The 17,120-nt window shown below is 51.1% G+C and overlaps 7 protein-coding genes across 7 annotated transcripts; 3 read left to right on the top strand and 4 right to left on the bottom strand.

Annotated features, from left to right (window-relative positions):
• Positions 1-871: 871 nt before the first annotated feature.
• Positions 872-3,229, bottom strand: EI97DRAFT_434202 (uncharacterized protein). The gene is made up of 5 exons (XM_033798565.1): positions 2,910-3,229; positions 2,480-2,546; positions 2,345-2,432; positions 1,303-2,297; positions 872-1,255 (listed from the first exon to the last, which is right to left on the bottom strand). Exons 1-5 carry the CDS (start codon positions 2,913-2,915, stop codon positions 1,206-1,208), a joined length of 1,206 nt encoding a protein of 401 aa, XP_033652885.1. The 5' UTR covers positions 2,916-3,229; the 3' UTR covers positions 872-1,205.
• Positions 3,230-4,385: 1,156 nt separating this feature from the next.
• EI97DRAFT_354942 (uncharacterized protein) lies at positions 4,386-4,826 on the top strand (the record flags this gene model as incomplete). The annotated part of the gene is made up of 1 exon (XM_033794893.1): positions 4,386-4,826. A coding segment is annotated over one exon (441 nt), but the record flags the coding sequence as incomplete, so codon positions are not given.
• Positions 4,827-5,250: 424 nt separating this feature from the next.
• EI97DRAFT_450946 (uncharacterized protein) lies at positions 5,251-7,167 on the top strand (the record flags this gene model as incomplete). The annotated part of the gene is made up of 2 exons (XM_033800315.1): positions 5,251-6,273; positions 6,325-7,167. 2 exons carry the CDS (start codon positions 5,251-5,253, stop codon positions 7,165-7,167), a joined length of 1,866 nt encoding a protein of 621 aa, XP_033652887.1.
• Positions 7,168-7,609: 442 nt separating this feature from the next.
• On the top strand, positions 7,610-8,412 carry EI97DRAFT_379359 (uncharacterized protein; the record flags this gene model as incomplete). Its single annotated transcript, XM_033795710.1, has 2 exons — positions 7,610-8,110; positions 8,170-8,412. 2 exons carry the CDS (start codon positions 7,610-7,612, stop codon positions 8,410-8,412), a joined length of 744 nt encoding a protein of 247 aa, XP_033652888.1.
• Positions 8,413-8,477: 65 nt separating this feature from the next.
• EI97DRAFT_434206 (F-actin-capping protein-like protein subunit alpha-1) lies at positions 8,478-9,895 on the bottom strand. The gene is made up of 5 exons (XM_033798566.1): positions 9,789-9,895; positions 9,725-9,743; positions 9,400-9,655; positions 8,879-9,334; positions 8,478-8,831 (listed from the first exon to the last, which is right to left on the bottom strand). Exons 1-5 carry the CDS (start codon positions 9,840-9,842, stop codon positions 8,801-8,803), a joined length of 816 nt encoding a protein of 271 aa, XP_033652889.1. The 5' UTR covers positions 9,843-9,895; the 3' UTR covers positions 8,478-8,800.
• Positions 9,896-11,408: 1,513 nt separating this feature from the next.
• On the bottom strand, positions 11,409-12,712 carry EI97DRAFT_475295 (kinase-like protein; the record flags this gene model as incomplete). The annotated part of the gene is made up of 1 exon (XM_033801917.1): positions 11,409-12,712. Exon 1 carries the CDS (start codon positions 12,678-12,680, stop codon positions 11,409-11,411), a length of 1,272 nt encoding a protein of 423 aa, XP_033652890.1. The 5' UTR covers positions 12,681-12,712.
• A 2,893-nt stretch (positions 12,713-15,605) lies between these two features.
• Positions 15,606-16,301, bottom strand: EI97DRAFT_475298 (uncharacterized protein; the record flags this gene model as incomplete). Its single annotated transcript, XM_033801918.1, has 1 exon — positions 15,606-16,301. Exon 1 carries the CDS (start codon positions 16,167-16,169, stop codon positions 15,606-15,608), a length of 564 nt encoding a protein of 187 aa, XP_033652891.1. The 5' UTR covers positions 16,170-16,301.
• Positions 16,302-17,120: the final 819 nt, after the last annotated feature.

The raw sequence follows: 17,120 nt of genomic DNA on the forward strand, positions 1-17,120 counted from the left end.
TCCTAAAACAATCTCCCTCCCAGCCCCTCCTCTCCTTACCCTCCCTTCACCACAGGACGTCTCTCATCCCTACATCAAGCCCTCACATGACCGTACACGGAATGCAGCAACCTACACACACCATCAGCTTTCCCTTTCCCCGCTCAAGGCAAGATTCTCTTCAACACGTACAACACCAGTCGTCATCCGCACAACAACACGTTTTGACAGGAGCGGGCTTCGCGATGGAGCCAGCGGCTGAAGAGACGGAGCCTTTGGTGGAAGGAGGCATCTCGGCGCGTTATTGCGAACGGATGGATCTCTGATCGATTGGATTGAGTAAGTCGAAATTTGGGCAATGCGCTGCAAAAGGGTGGCTATTTCAGCTTTTGATCGCGCTTGGTACTGTGTACTTGGACCGATTGTGAGAATACTTACGGCGCAGAGCTGCTGGAGGGATTTAGGAGACTCGGCACTACTGATGGAGGATGAGGCTGCATTCAGGAATTTATTATTAGGAACCTTGTTTGCTGCCCTGTTTACCTGAGACCGGGCGACGCGCGCGCGATGACGTCGCACTTCGTGGCTGGGAAGCCCCACCCGGGGTACACATCATCAGTCTTAAGGTTTGTTTCAGTTGTACGGAGTACCCGACTGCTTGATATATTCTGAGTGTGCTTTCCAATCCAAAGCAGAAGGTTACCGGCCTTACATTCGCGGTAGAAGATACTCGCATATCCGTGACCACCTTCGATTCATGTCTGTATGCTGCTGATATCTACCTCCAGATTGAAGTCTGCAATTGTCGACGCCGAAAGCGGTAGCATCAAGGTCGACGAGCGATACCCAGCAGATCTTCTAAGAGCACACTTTAACACTTCATTCTTTGAAGTAGCACTACGCGTTGGAGTTAGACCCTCTAGTATAGAATTCAGCATGCTTCGGCATCGTCGGGTTGTTCCTGCTCGGTACATTGGATATCCTTACTCGGGCGAGGTAGACTGACGCTTGTTGCCCTCACCGTCTGCGAAACAGTATCTTCTCACAACACTGAAACTATAGCGTTATAAGAACCATCATAACAAGGTGCACACCTGAGGAAATCACTCTATAACGCCGTTGAAACATTCAGCTGGTGCAAATGGTACCTCTAGGAATTCGCCGCCCACTTAGGAAAATGCAGTCATAAGGGTATTGATTAAACAAAAGATCCAGGTCCCCGAAATTCACACATCCCTCCAAGTTGGCTCGCCTCTCTCGTATGGCGTTTTCACAGCTGGCGTTTGTTAGCCAGCTATCATGCGCCGGCACTATTGCACTCACCATTCGCGTCGCTAAAGGGATCATCCTCATCATCTTCCGGTTCGCTTTCGACTTGGGTCTGCTTTCCTGCAGGAGGCATCGGAATGCTTGTAGGTCTGGGCGGCTTCACAGGCGGAGATTCCTGGTTTTGACCTAAGCTCAAGCTAGCCATCGCCGTTTCGGCTCCGCTGGTCGTCCTGCTCGCCGTAGGGGATGTTGCCTGAGGAGACTGCTGCTCTGCCTCGCTGTCGCTGTCATCATCGATGCTCTTATCCATGATTTCGAAAGCCATCAATGCTTTGACAAGCTCGTCATTTGCATTCAACAGACTCCCAAGGTACTGGTCGGACTCTACCAGTTGAATGTAACGGAGAATTTGACGACGAAGGCGCTTGCACGATTCGAATTGCTTCATGACTTCCGGGTTGTCGCTTACACGTTGCACCTCACGATTCATGAGCTGCAGTGCATTTAGCAAGTTTGTGCTTGCAACCGTGGCCGATGCGATCGTCTCCATCAACTGCCCCTTCTCCTTTTCAAGGTTGAAAGGCTTGCCTTTGGTTTTCTTGTCTTTCTTGAACAGGGATGAACTCGGAGCGGGATATGGGCCCAGAGTGACGGGTCTGCTAGAGGAAGAGGATGGTGCTCCCAGCGACTGATTCCTTGGCCTGGTCGTTGTGGGCGACCTCGGGGATTCGTTCTCAACCTCTGCCTCAGTCTCCCTAACGACTCGCGACTGATGGGGCTGAGGACGCTTTGTGTTCGGCAGTTGCTTATAGAGCGTCGCGATCCGCTCTAGGCCGGGTGTCCCCTTGTATGCGACTGCCCATTGCTTGAAGAGAACATTAACCTTATCCCTCACGTCTTTGTCAACCATCTCATCCTTGGCGAGTATTCTCAGCCGCTCTAGGAGGGGCTCATCGGCGAAGGTCTTTTGGAATCGCGAACCGGCATTCTGGATCAAGGCGTCGAGTAATACGAGTGCGCGGAGCTGGCGGTGCACGTTGCCATACTTCCTTCCAGCGTGTTAGAGAAGAGAGCATGCCATCACACAGCAACATACAGCTTCTTTCGGATTGCACGGGCAGCCTCCGTTGGTCCGGTGTCCTGGATTCTGATCACTTCGATCAGATCAACCACACCTCCCAAATCTGGCCATATCAGCACGTTGCGAGGCAGTTTGCTAGCAACAACAGACCATTTTCCTCATACTGCTCGGATGTCAACCTATCAATGCTGACCGTCACGGCGGAATAAGCGTGTCTCTGCGTTCATGGCGTTAGCGATATTGTAATGGATCGAAAGCGCGCGAAGGGACAAAACTCGCAAGCTCAGAGACCTTCACCCTTGTGCCAGAGTGGTTAAACGACAACCAAGCATTAACCTCATACAAGACTTGGTGTCCGTAGAACTTCTAATCGTGTCGTAGGCCCATAGTATACGTGATATCTGTAAAGAGAGTAGAGGGTTGACACTCTTGGTATGTCCGCCAGGAAACACTCGTAGTCAAATGTTGAAGCAGCCACATTGCATGGCACGAAGTTGGCCAAGATACTTTAAAGAGATGGTAATGGTGCTACAACGGTCCAAGAAACGATACGCTCGAATGGGAAAATGTTCAAGCTTACCGGCATGGCAAAAGGCGACGTCCACGCTGGCGAACCTTATGTTATAGGGTCGCGTCAAAGAATGAGTGATTGCAAGAAGGCGACGGCACTGGAACATACAGCACGAGCTCAATCGCGAGTGTGCTTTTCGTAACGGTGATGGCCGGGAAAGAGTCGATAGGGAAAAGCTATCCGAGAACCACACGGTAAGCCGTTCAGGGCGCAGGACTCTCCCTGGGAGAAAGGCTCGAGATATCGGTATGTTATCGAGAGACTCAGTGATTATTGTCGCATTGACGGTTTACGTGTCGCATTGACGGTTTACGGGTCGCATTGAAGGCGGAGCGTTTGATGCAGGGACGGCGGGGGTGGGGTGAAGCTTGGCAATGAAGGAGCTTGGGCCACCACCCAGAGTTTCTCAACACTATATAGATATGTATTTCTCCTTTGCTCCTTCACATTCACCACCTCCTTACCTCGGAGTTCACCCTCGCCATAGTTCGCACAACCACCCGTCTCTGTCATGACTCTCAATTGCACTGAAATCCACTCCTACACCATTTATCTTTTCAATTGATGCAATGAAATGGCACAGGGCAATATTGGTGATGCTGGATCGGACAAAGCGTGAGCACATGTCTGGTGCAATCCGCATCACGCATCCGCCCCCTTGGAGTCCTCAACATTCGCGCCTGCCAGAGAGAGTTTAGACGAAATCAGCTAACCTGGACTGACTGTAGGATACTCACTCCATTTACCGGGCTTTCCAGCTTCACCGCAATCAACACATCTCCACACCATGAAGTGACGCTGCAAACCCCTGATCTTGCTCTTTGTACGCCTGCCTCCAGTCGTCAACTTAATGCAACAGTTGCAAATTACCTGGGCCGCGGTGCTGAGACGGACTCTTCAAGGTTCCTGCCGTCTTCGTTCTCTCCTGTCCCTGCACCGAAACGTCCGCGAACTGGAAGGTGTGATGCTAATCATGGCGGAACCAAAAAGAAGTCCAAGACTCCGAGGAAGGAATCTACTGCTAGATCAACGCAGAGGCTAATACCGGAGGATTTTCCTGCAACCAAGCCCATGTTAGGTTCGAGTCCAGGGGACGCGCCGAAGTCCTTGAACCCAGGACCGCCTGAGACCATTGTTCAAGGCACGAATCATTGCGAGACTACTGGAAATGCTCGCTCTCTCGCAACCCCCTCAACCTTCCCTGGGGATTTGGACCATAACACCGGCTCCGACGGGTATGATGGTTACGATCAATCCCTAACAGACTCTGCATTTGACGACGGTATCGATGAGCAGGACATGCTGATGCTTGTGGAGAACGCAGAGGGTTGCAATGAGACCGTGGATAAGACCGATTGGTCTGAAAATGAGTCCACCGCCGCAGCTTCTCTCGAAACCCTCTGCTTCGAGACGGACCAGCCCTCCGAATATAGTGCAACCCCACTCACACTCAACAGCCAGCGATCCTTAACTGAGCTGGACGTCAAACCTATAGTGAGGAGTCCATTTCCAAAGCAGGTCAGAGATCGGTCACCTATCATTGGCCTTACCGCCGACTGTGTCCTCAGGACTTGTTTCCGAATTGGAGAGGCCATTAACGCTGGGCGAAGCGCTACTAGGAGTGGCCGAAATGTCATGATCGAACTTTATGCAAGAGTCCTGAAGTCGGAGCGAAACAACGCTGTTCAACATTTCATCTTTGGTGACTTATTTCATCCGAACAAACCATATATCGAAGCCGATTACAGTGCAGCAATCTGGCAGTCCGTCCCACTCCATGAGCTGGACAGCCGTGTTTTCCTAGGGGAGGGCAATAGAATGTGCCGATGCATCTTAGTATTTAAAAGCAACGGGAAAGAGTGTGTACCAACAATTCTCAACATCTGGGCAGCGAAAAACGAGGATGTCGTGTGGGTGGAGGGAATTGTCAATGCCTAAGCACATATACAATGGAGGTTACCTACTGGCTATAGCATATATTTTCAACATTCTGAAGGTAGTAATAACATTCTCATATTGAAAGTGTTACGAGCCTTTCTGGTCTTTTCTTATTAAACTCTAGAGAGGCGTCTGACGTTGTCCAATGGGCTCAACACGTGATGACCCCCGCTTCACTGGGCTTGGCGCTCACCTCACCAGTGAATGCATATGCATGGCTGGGAGCTTTGTCCATCTCTTCACCAATATGTCGCCTTGCCATAATTGCGCGAGGTGCTGGTAATTACGCGTCCAGAACCTTTTAGCAATGACGCCCGAACTCCCGGTGCCGGCCATTGCGGCCATGATCAAAGGCGGATTGGCATCAGACCAGGCCATCGACGCGAGCAGTAGTCCGAACCTGGACACCTCTATGCAGACGCCGGTACAAACACCCCAGAAACTACACAAGACACGCTCCCTTTCTGATAGCGCGCCGCAATTATCCCCGTCCCCGAAGTTTCGCGAACCAGCACGCACCTCGAAAGATGACCATACCGTTGTCTCCAGCCCGCATACGCCACGCCGACCCGAGTTTCTCTCCAAAGGCCTTCACCTCAAGATGCCGGAATTCAAAGAGGCGGGCATGTCTACTCCTATCCATCTCGCACAGCGCGTTCCGCTCTCACCGCAATTGGATGCCCACAACACATACGCCTCTCCCGCAACGCTCCTACCCAGACGCTCACGAGGCGCCGAATTCTCACGAGCATGCACCAACCTACATCATTCAACGCTTGCTGATCAGCCGTCGCCGGACTCCTCGCCCACGATCACACAGAAAGGATTGACGATCCCTTCGAAGAAGTCGCGGGCAAACTCCATGATCATGGACTCACCGAACCTGAATTACCCCGCGTGGGGCATGAGCAACGGTGAAAGAACAGCACCTTCTAGCTCCCTGGGCAGTATAAGTATGATCGACGCGGACTCTAGCTCCAGCTCAGATGACCCGGATGCGATGGAGCCGGACGACAACGAAGACCCCATGCTTATGACTCCGCAAGCCACAAAGATCAACCCTTTCTCAGCTGCAACACCTGGAAACAACCCCACTCCGTGGACAAATATCTTTTCCCCGGGCGCAGCACCTACGTTTATGAGCATACAGAGAAGAAGGCTGGGCAAGGGCCGTAGTCGCAAGAGCTCAAGTTCTGCAAGCGGACATAGTTCGCTGGCGAGCCCCGTGCCTGGATCGCCGCCGAACGGGAAAAGTGAGGGATACTTTGCGCGGGAGGCAGTCATGCGCCAGACGGGTTCGCGGAGGGAGAGTTTGTCGTTGTTTACGAATGATCTCCATATATCATCTGGCAACGACAGCGGAGACGAGGCGGTGATGATTCCGCAGACGCCCGGAGTGGTCCGCCGACCAGTAACGCGGAGGGGTAACCTCCTTGTAAGTTCATGAGAATCCTCTGCTTTTGGACTGTTATACTGACATGCGCAGCCGAAATCGCGCCAGTTTGGCAGGATCAAGGCCGAGCTGTTTGAGGAAGCAGCACCCATTGACAGCGAGGCGCGGCGAGAAGCAGAGATCATCCGCCAAGTGCGAGAGGCCGATGTCGACGAGCGGCGCTCTGTGACGGCACAGTCATCGCCCGCGCTTCTTCCTACAGTGCCTGGCCTGGAGGGCCCTCTGGAGGAAGTACCGGAAGAGGAGAGCGAGAGCAATATGAGTGTCGATAGCTCGTCGACGAAAGGGCTGTTCGGAGCATTCAATCTTGGGCCAGCGAGGAATGGCAACGGACGAAATTATTCCAATTTGGATAACCCGGCACAGACTCCTCCACCTCAGTTCCCGCCAGCTGGATCTTCGGCCGTGAGCGACGATATCAACATGGATTCGCCTTCGGTTTCGTCTACATCAACATCACTACCCTCTCTTACCGCCACTGCACGGCCCGACTTCAGCCTCCCCACAGGCTGGGTTTCGAGGTCATCAACACCGCAACCGCTGGCGCCCCCCTCTGCCGCAGATGGTCTGAAGAAGTCCAACAAGCGGCGCCGCGACGATGATTTGGATGGCAACTCCCTCAAACGACGCGCAGTATCACCCGGCGTGAGCGTGCACAATAGTCCGGTACTATCACAGTCGCCAGCGCAGCGTGACACCAGTCTGTGGGGAGCGGCTACCAAGCTGAGCAGGGAGCATGCTGCGCTCTTTGGAGGAGGCGAGAGGCCGAATAATGGTGCAGCGCCGTCTACCGCACCGTCGGTGGGTCCCAAGCGAATAGGGCTGCAAGGGATGACCGATACAAGTGACGGGCTTATGAAGATGAGCATAGAATGAGGGTTCTCTGCTGTTTCGATTACGTTTCCGGGTTGCTACGTCTTGTTTTTTCAGCGTGGAGTTGGGGCAATGCATTTGCTGGACTGCAGCGTGCTATGAATACGCGGGCGTCCATTCATCATGAGATCCCCTGATTTTTGATTGGGGTAAAATCATAGTATTTATTCTTCTGGGTCTTGGGGTGCTTCTGTTATCTATTACATGTAATCTCATTTCGCACACGGGATTGATTAAGGACAACCAGCCCTGGGCTAGAGGTTAGAGTACATCATCCCATCTGTAGATCAACAAGCGGTCTTAATTAGATATTTACTCCGTAAATAGTACTTGTGCACAGTACATTATTTATCGATAAGCGAAGACCCTGGCGTCCGAAGTTCGCGCCATTAGAATCGACCTCAGGCTGTCCTTAGAAAAGTTACCGACAAACGCACCCACCACGATGAACACAATCGCACCCCCTCCACCCCCTCCCCAAGGCTTCAAGAAGCTCCCACCCCGCCAACGCGCCTTTGGCCTCGTCCTCGGCGTCGTCGGCGGCGGCATCTTCAACCTCACCCTCGGCTACGCCGCCTTCTCCTACTGGACACGCAACACGACATTCGTGCCCTACGACACATCCGCGCCCGACTTCTCGACGCCGACCTTCCGAAAGCACAATCCCGCGTCGAACCCGCCGCTGTGCATAGACCATGCCGTGCGCACGGTACCGCTGGCGCAATTGAAGACGCGGGATCAGAAGCAACTGACGACGGATTTCTGCAGGGGGGTATGGGGGGGTATGGGGTATGCGTACCAGAGACGGTACCTGGAGAAGAAGTATCGGGGGTTGGAGGGGAGGGAGAGCCATTTGTGGGATAGGAAGGATTTGCTGAGGAGTGACTATGAGGTCGGGACCAAGATTACGGATCATTTCGAGGTGCTGGAGCATTCGCCTGAGAAGGTAAGGGGGTCTTTGCGTGAGGAAGTGTATGCAGGAGCTGGGTTAACAGGTTTTCACAGGTGATTGTGCGATGCGGTGATAGTCCGCTGAATACTGAGCATAGACCTAGCGACGGACTTTTCTCGATGGAGGTGACGACGGATGAGAAGGCGGAGACGGCGACGTTTCATCTTAAGAGCGTGTTTGTGGATACGACGCCAGACGGGAAGAATGCGCAGCCGATGCCAGGGTTGGTACAGTTCGCGCATCGATTATACACGAAGCTTTGGATGGAGACGGCAATCAGAAATGTGATGAAGTAGGTGGTATGGGCTTAGAAGGTGTGCTCCATGGCTGTCTAGGGCCCCGTGTATTTACTCCTTTCATAGCCCGCAGCTGACCTGGGCAAAACACAACTCCGCTCGCCGACTCTTCCTACGTTTACCGCCTATGTTTGTCGCCATATCTGCTACTGGTGTGCGACAGGATACCGAATTGACTAGACTTCATCCGCGAACACAAAGCTCGCCTTTCGGACCTACCCGCATGGTAGTGAGGACTGTTCAGCTCAGAAGAAGACATTGTGGTAAACGCTTCGGCTGTAATGATTCAAGTCTTGGTATATATGATCGCTTCATTGCGCCAAAACAAGATCTATCATGATACTCGTCATCTCGTGATATCAAAACGCGACTAAACTGGCACCATGCTCTACCGCGACCGTCCACCTCCGATATCTTGCCTAGAATCAGTTAGCAGCCGTTTTGACAAGACTAGCAAGCCACTCACCCAACCCGATAACCCGAAATCTTCTCCCACTCAATCTTCTGCCTCGTAATCGGTAGCTGTCTCCTCAACGCCTTGAAAGCCCCTTCACTCAAGCTCGCAAACGCCTTGTTCAAGTCTTCCTGATATTTCTTCTCTGCCACGGCAATCTGCCTCACAATCTCAGTCGCAGTGGCATTGGCCCCTAGGCTCGCGGAGACATTCTTATTCGTCAGCAACCGCACGTTGCCATCCTCGTAGTAGTGCACGTCGACCTTGATGCTGCCTGTGAGGGAGCCTGAGGACGGGTCATAGATGTACGAGGAGCGCCAGCGGCCGTTCCAAAAGTTGGAGGGGGAGTACTTGTTCGCGACAGTGAGGATGGCGAGTTGCGTGTCATCTTCGATGGGGTAGACTCCAAGGCTGGACTTGGGGTAGTGCTCGGATGTGTGGTTGCTGAGGGATTTGACAAGGCTCTTCCTACATGGCGTCAGACCTTGGTCTTCTTCGTTTGCGCAGGGACCCACGAAGGCTGGCAGTCTTACACGAGGTCTGCGTGGTTGGAGTCTAGCACATAAGATTGCACATTGCTGGCTCTCTGCGTGCTGTGGTCGAATTCGAACGAGCTCTGGCTCTCGACATCGTAGTACCGGCCGTCGCCTAGTCTGTTGTGTTCGCTGACGAGGACCTCGGTGCTGCCGCCGGGGAGTTTCACGGTTGCGAATTGGGATTCGTTGTATTTCTCGAAGGCGGGTGTGAGCTCGCTGTGGAGAGAGTCGTCGCCGAGAATGGACTTTATCGCTGAGATGTGTCAGATTGAGAATTTAACGTGTATTCGGCGCGGACTTTAGAAGTGCCCGCAGTGCGTACCTTTGGTGACATCCGTGAGCTGCACTCGTTAGCTATGCACTGGGGAAAAATTTGGACAACGAACCTCGCCAGGAGGCGCACTTTCAACAAATGAGGATAGTGCTGCAGTTCTTGACATCGTGGGATATGCACTTTAGTGTATCGTGAGAGAGAAACAGCTGTCGGGCTGTTTGATTGAGGTGAGGTTGACCTGAGACATTGCGATGCGGGGTCTTGGCGGGGATTACAGGGGTCAGCTTCACTGCGAAGAGCGACATTGAGCATGGAAAGCTACGGCTGGTGGAATTTACTGAAGAGAATTCGTATATATCGGCGTCTCATACACCTGCCATGCACATAGGATAGCCCTGCAGTGGTTCATGTATATCGCCTTACAAACTAGGAACGACACTGGAGTTCACGTCTTTGTATGGGTAAGTGGTCAAAGGGATGGCGAATATTACATCTTCTGTGGGATTACTCACTTTATTAATTTTTTTAATTATTAAAACATCAAAAATAGTTTGGTCTTATGGTCTAGTGGTACGTCGGGATAATCTAACCTCTCTCTCCAATTTCACATAACTGACTTCAATAGGTATGATTCTCGCTTAGGGTACCCTGAGCACGCTTGCGAGAGGCCCCGCGTTCGAATCGCGGTAAGACCCAGTCACTTTTTTTGTGCTTTTTATTATGTATGGATTGATTACAACGAAAGATAACTTTATCGCAACGGAACCTAGATCGCTTTACAGAAGAAGCTTTTTACTCTACAAATGAACCTGTGCTACTAAGAGGAAGATGAGTTTTTTATGCTCTTAATCGTAGTAATTGACTAGATTTGCGGATTAAACAACCTGTGACCGTCGACTACTTCCTCGCGGCTCGCAACCTCCCTAACAAATACCGTGGGGTAATTCCTCACCGTAAACTCTCGTAGCGCCAGTCAGAAGATCAATTAGATGTGCGTCCTTTGCATCGCTTGCAATATCCAAAGGCGTCCGACCGTTCATGTCTTCTTGAATTGTTGGGTTCGCCCCCTTGCGAAGTAGATATTCAAATACCTATGTAGAGTACTGTATCTTGTTAAGAGATGCTCCCCTCAGGACAAGCATCTCCAACACTTCAATAGCGTCCTCGCTTTGCTCAACAGCGTGATAGAGTAACTGCCCCTTCTCGATGCTACCTTGATGAAGTAGTGTCTTAACGATTTCGGGCCGAGTGCGTCGTACGGAGAAAGACAATAGAGTCAAGTCCAAGTAACTTCCAGCGGAGGAGGAGAAGGAGGAGTGGGAGGAAGACCAGCAGGAGCAGTGCGGGAATGAAGCGGATCAGGATTGTTAGCAAGCGGAAGGGGTAATGTAGAAGCCATAGAGTTGCTATATGCGTGCGTGCTAACTGGGCGAATGAAAGGTTATAGAATGGCACGCCCTATGCTGGCCCTAAGGTAGGCGCTTATTCTGTGTCATCAAGGGTGTGCATCCAAGCACTGATTGATAAAATTCAACACTCCCGAGTAAAGTCAGTCATCTTAGAAGATGCATTGGTAATACGGACTACAGTATACTAAAAGCTGTAGTTTGCAAATAGTGTGGTTCACATAGTCACACACTAGCCGCACGAGCAAAAATGAGACTAGCATAAGGGTATCCTCCAAATGCCTACCATTGACGTCCACGAGGGGAGAAGGTGTGCAACCTGACTGTTAATGGACTGCCCAACGTGACTCATTGATTTCCTTAATGCTGCGCACGTTCATGGGTTCCTCCGCCGTCGCAAGCTCATCAAGCCAAGTCTTGATGTCCCCAGCCGCAAAACCATCATCGCAGAAGAGCACCGCTTCATCGAAGTCCCGCTTGACTTGGGTCGCATTAAATTTCTCGATCCACTTGGGCTCCAGTCTGCGCATCTCATCGAGGAAATACTGTCGCAACATCGTCTTCTCATAGTGCTCCAGATGCTCCCAGTACAACGTATCTGGATCATGAATATCGTATCTGCGGAGGTCAAGGGGATTATTTCGCGTGGGCCCTTGAAGAAAAGCGGGATAGGAACATGCCTTCCACAGAGGCAAGGCGGAGACACATTCCCAGCCAACGACACCAGTGAGCTTGCCATTCTCATCGACCAGAATATTGTTCTGGGAAAGGTCATCATGAAGAAGTACGGTAGGCTCAGGACTGTCGGTCGTAGATGGAAAGACACGATCAAGCTGAGTCCGAAGTCTCTCGATAATCCCCAGTGTGCGTTCTGCGTCTTCCTTCTCCGCTTCCTCGTCGCTGCTCAGCTCTTCTTGTCTTCCAAGTATTCCTAAGATGGATCTGCAATCGTGTTCGTGTAGAGACAGACGAGCGGCGAGCCAGTCTCGGCTTGTTTCGAACGGCCCACGGTATATGTCCTGACGGATATGGTCGCCGTAAAAGAAACTCAGCGAGACTATTCTTCCAATCTGGTTGCCTGAATCCGGGAAGAGGTTTCCAATGGAGTGAAAATGTTGACGGAAAACAGAGGCGGAATACATCGCAATCTGTTGCACAAGCTGCTTTTTCGCCGTATACTGCATCGTTTTCCACATGTCCGCCAATGGTTTCCCAGGAAGCCTGGTCATGAGGATCCACTCAAAGTTCACCGCGCTTGTTTCTCGCTCTGGCTGATAGTCGATGACTTGAGGTACGGGCAGGGACGTGTTTTCGCTGATCCAATTCAGCGTGGCGATCTCACTCAGCGTCTTGTACCTGGGATCGATAGGCAAGGAAACTCGCATGATGAAGGTCTCATCCCCAGCCTTAACGGCATATATCTTGTTGAAAGCGCCCTGTACCATGAAATTCACCTCAATCTCCTGCGAAGGTTTGATTTCCTCGATTGTACGTTTGATCGCGTCCAGGTCTGGCTCAACGGTCCACTGCGGTTCCATGCCGAATCCCCTGATTTCCACCCACTCAAGGCCTCTGAATTCGTCCAATTGGGCAGTCATTTTGCGAAGCGGGTGCTGGCGCTAGAATGATTCGGCAAGGAGTTGAATAATGCCTTGGTATCAGTTTGAGCAGCGGATTTTACACACTGTGCGAGGTGCCAAGCCCTGGCCGTTTGCCATCAGGCATGCTCGCGATCCGACCGCCTTTTTGCTCACAGAGTTGCGGTGACTTGACCACAATAACTTTAAGGTTAAACGGTGAAAGTCATGCCAGTGTCGAGCGCCAACATGTACCCGGCAGTACGCACTGTGACGCGTCTTAAGACGGCCCCCACATCAAACCATCACTTTTCCTGCCCAGGAAAGAAAGAGGGATTATGGTTCTCACCAGTGTATATAGAGCGGGTCAATTTAGCATAACCCGTACCACGCCTGTCCATGACACCATGCTGCTCTAGCATTGTCCAGGAACACAGTTCGAGCTGTGACTTTGCTATACTCGGCATGGCGGAGAATTAACTCGAGCAGCCGATAGCAGCAGGAGCTACGAACGTTAGCACGAGCTTGATATGGCGTGTCTTGACTGGAACTGTTGTGATTGAATCTCTGTGGATGGATGTGCGCTCAAATCGCTGAGATAAGTGCAGTTCTGAAACTCGTGAGAATGGGCTGAAGAAGGACGACTACCGGTGATGAGGTTAGAAGCAAATTCAAGAAGAAATCTAGGCGGAATATGTGTGGGGAAATCCTGATGGGAAAAGAGGATAGCAGGAGAAGGTGTTGTAGCAGCAATCGTTGGACTTATAGCAACTAAGCTCAAGGGGCCGCCAGTAACAGTTACTCCGCACTTTGAAACGCAGGGTCAAGTAATCTAAGTACGGTAGGGTCAGAAACTGGCATCTACTGACAGCAGACCTTGTAGCTAGAAGTACACCTCTCGGTCCGTGCGGACGATCGGACTGTCACACAACACCTTTGTTTTCCAATACAAGTCACACTGGTTCCTTCCACGTACCAGAACAAGCAGACTCCGACCTCAGGAGTACAGCCTCAGTGAACACCTCTTGCAAAACGCCCCCGCACTCACCTCGCTCCGTCACACAATCCACTCTTTGACAGCGAAGATGGAGGGGCTCAAGTTTCTGAATACCTACGGCGCCGTGGCTGGTGTTACTCAAGATTCCGTAAAGGACGTCCGCCGACTGACCTTCTGCAATCCCCTTGCGTTACGAGATGGTCCCCCAATCGAGCTGTCACTGCTCGGTGGGAAAGCTTTCCTTATCCCCAAGCGCACTGTAATGGCATCCTCCCCCCACTTCAACCGATTCTCGCCGCGCGCCCGACGATGAATAGGCTCAAACTCTATCCTGATCAGGTGTCGAAGCAAGCTTTCAACAAGGTTATGGACTTTATGGACGGGAACACACGACGTTTGAAGCCTTTCAGTCTCAGGCCGGTCCGTGACTTCGTCGAGAACGTGAGGATCTATCGCTTCGGCCGCCTTCTAGGATGGTCCAAGGATGGGTATCTGTACCTCGTCTTCAATGCCATTCTCGAAGGCATTTTCCATGTTCATTGGTTGCTGCAATACAATGAGCTGGAGGAGATCTTGACGCTGGATGTCAAGGATCCCGTGTACCTGGCAGCCGCGGCCTGTTTCGACAACCTGCGTTTCCACAATAAGATCCCCGATCTCGCGGAGTTTGACGAATGGCTGAAGAAGCATACTGCATTTGCCGAAGCAATGGATAGGCATGCCGCGAAGGACAAAGAGAGGAAGGTTAAGCGCTAGGGGGAATCCCAGGCTCTGCAATAAAACGAGGACTTCCCTGCCCTGCCGCAGACTACATACACCGAAGAGCTGGAAGTTCTTGCGGCCCGGTACGAGGACCCTGAGGTCCGTCACAAGTATTTCTATGATAGACGTGGATGGTTTCGAAGTGGAAAGACTACGAAGCTATTCAAGTAATCAAGTAATACCGTTCAAGTATGACGAAGTCAAAGGTTGAAATTGTTCACTGCGCGAAGACCCAATGCTGTAGTTCGTGGATGGGGCTAGCAGTACGTGGCAACCAATATTGACCATATGTCGTTCTAATCTAAGAGGGCGATAATACAAGATTAACAGCTCAATTGCCTTATCAATACAGAATCATTACACCAGATCCTCAATCAGGTTCAAATAATTGTCAACAGTGACATTTCCCCATAGCAAGTGATTTATAGAGTCTTATTTGATATAATTAATTACCTTCTCATCGCTCAACAGCTGCATCGGATGTTTTTAACTGATTACCTATATTTTCTGAATCAAAAGTATAGACTGTATATCCGTTGAAATATCAGCTATGTATTTACACAGAATAGACATGCATATAGCAGAAGTCTAGTAACAGAGTTCGGAAGTCTTTGAATTCACTCTTGCTTGTAGTGCAAGGGCTTTTCAATATACAGCTGCCAATTGTACAAAGCATTTCCAACCAAGGCGCAGGAACCTGCTAGACCCGACCGGATATTCCTTCTTCGTAAAGCTCATGATACGCTTATAGCCAAATGGTCCTTTAAGGACACCGAGGCTCCGGCCTTCTTATCCTGTCCCATCGCAATTACCTCCGCATCTTACATTCAACAGTGCCCTCCGCTAGATAGTCAGGCATATCCAAGCAACCCAAGTCTGTCCAAGCACTTCTGCGAATCGACACTACAGCTTAACCTGTGCATAGATCAACACCACGGATCCCAGTTGAGCACTTTCCTCTTCCTCGTATCCCGAAGATCAACCTCCCGCAACATCAATCCACGATCACTCTCATTCCGCATCCGCATCCGCACCTTCCGAACCTCCACCTCGGCAACCCATTCCAACCTCTCCATCGCCAGAAGTCTTGCGTGCAATTTCTTCCTCTCCATACTCCGTTCCTGCATCGATGCGCCAATCTTGGGGAATTGATCCTGTACCCACTTGTAATACCCTTGCTTCTCCCCTTATGAATCACCAAATTGGTCTCTCTCGAGGATATCTACCAAGCGCCTGTAGATCATATCTTGGCTATCAAGCGTTTGAAACAGCGCCAACTCCATCCTCCCGAATATCTCCCCTTTGCTGGGACACGGAAGTTGCTCTTCAAGGAACGAACTGATATCCTCGAGATACGTGGTCCAGCCGAGGAGTCTGCCAAACCGGTACATCTCAATGGCGTTCTTCACGCAATACCCGTGGTCGAGCCGAACGCGCTGTCCCAGGACAATGCACTCGTTCATGAACTGCACAATCGCCTTGAACGCGAACGTAGTCACTTGGTCGGCTTCATAATCAAACCGGATCTCGCTGGTGGTTGGTTGGGTTACTAAGTGCGAGTTCAACACGGGCGAAAACGCCATGAGTGCTCGTTTGGGAACTTCGATCGTGAGGACTCGGTGACGCAACGTAACTGTGGGTCCAGACAATAGGGCCATGCGCTCTTCGTGTTGCAGAAGGCGGACGTCTTGCATGGTGGGAGTTTGTACGGGATGGGACATCCTGGAGACGACCATCATGATGGAATCCATGCTGGCCCTCTCAGGTAGGCTGCTGAGGAGATTTCTGACGCCGGGAGGTTGGGTGTTGTAGGAGTTGTGTTAGGAGCCCTGGGAAATCAAAAAGTTGGGCCTTTGGGAGCAACGGTTGCGGCGTCAGGAGGTCATCTCGAGCGCCAGGTTGGCGGCCGTAACCAGCCTGCGAGGGCAAGGCGCGAGTCGGCCCGGACACGGGCAACAGAGAAGTTGTGTAGATATAATCCATTACATAGCATTCATCCAAGTGACCATCCAGTGAATATGCCGGAATATCACATTCATCTTTGTTGATGTTGGACTTTTCACATACATTATATATAGTCAACATGGGACATAAAACTATGTGTAGGTACAACGTCAACATGACGGCTGGTCGAATAATGGTCGAGTGTGGGTCACCACTGACATCATAAATGAACAATTGTACTCCGGGATTACGATACCTAAGTATGGTTAGCCCTGGTGAGCGCAATACATAGTAAACCTTGTCGATGGGTAGAATGAAGGGTCAGGTCCAAACACATCTTGGAAGACAGTGATGCTTGGCTACCAGTAAGGGGGTTATATCAACCATACGGGACTCATATCCAGGCACAGTGCTTTGCGCCTTTAGCAATGTGGAAATGTACCGCACTCTTTATACATTTGATAACAAATATCAACGAGTGATGTCGTTTGCCCGTTGTTATACGATCACCGCTAGCAAATAAATAGCCCGACACTTCTTGCCCCAAAACATAAACCCGGGAAAAACACCGTGAGTACACGACTTACAATAAAACAGACATATCTGTCTCAGGAGAAAGCTACCGAGCTTTCCATCATTAGTGCTTTATAATCTAATATCACCGTAGAGCGCAATGAAGACATGTTCGTAGCTGCTCAGGTTATACATGTGTAAATGCTTCCCAGCAGGGCCCTATTTAATAGCCATCCGCATCCGTG

The sequence above is a fragment of the Westerdykella ornata genome, assembly GCF_010094085.1.
Source record: "Westerdykella ornata strain CBS 379.55 unplaced genomic scaffold EI97scaffold_14, whole genome shotgun sequence".
NCBI lineage: Eukaryota > Fungi > Ascomycota > Dothideomycetes > Pleosporales > Sporormiaceae > Westerdykella > Westerdykella ornata.

Excerpts from the sequence above, each read along its gene's own strand:
- EI97DRAFT_434202 (XM_033798565.1), bottom strand. Across the intron at positions 2,433-2,479 it reads CGAGCAGTATGAGGAAAATG|ATTTGGGAGGTGTGGTTGAT; the intron begins GTCTGTTGTTGC and ends TGATATGGCCAG. Across the intron at positions 1,256-1,302 it reads TCCCTTTAGCGACGCGAATG|CTGTGAAAACGCCATACGAG; the intron begins GTGAGTGCAATA and ends AACAAACGCCAG.
- EI97DRAFT_434206 (XM_033798566.1), bottom strand. The coding sequence starts at position 9,842 with ATGTCAAGAACTGCAGCACTATCCTCATTTGTTGAAAGTGCGCCTCCT. Across the intron at positions 9,335-9,399 it reads TCCAACCACGCAGACCTCGT|GAAGAGCCTTGTCAAATCCC; the intron begins GTAAGACTGCCA and ends GACGCCATGTAG. Across the intron at positions 8,832-8,878 it reads ATTTCGGGTTATCGGGTTGG|GCAAGATATCGGAGGTGGAC; the intron begins GTGAGTGGCTTG and ends AACTGATTCTAG.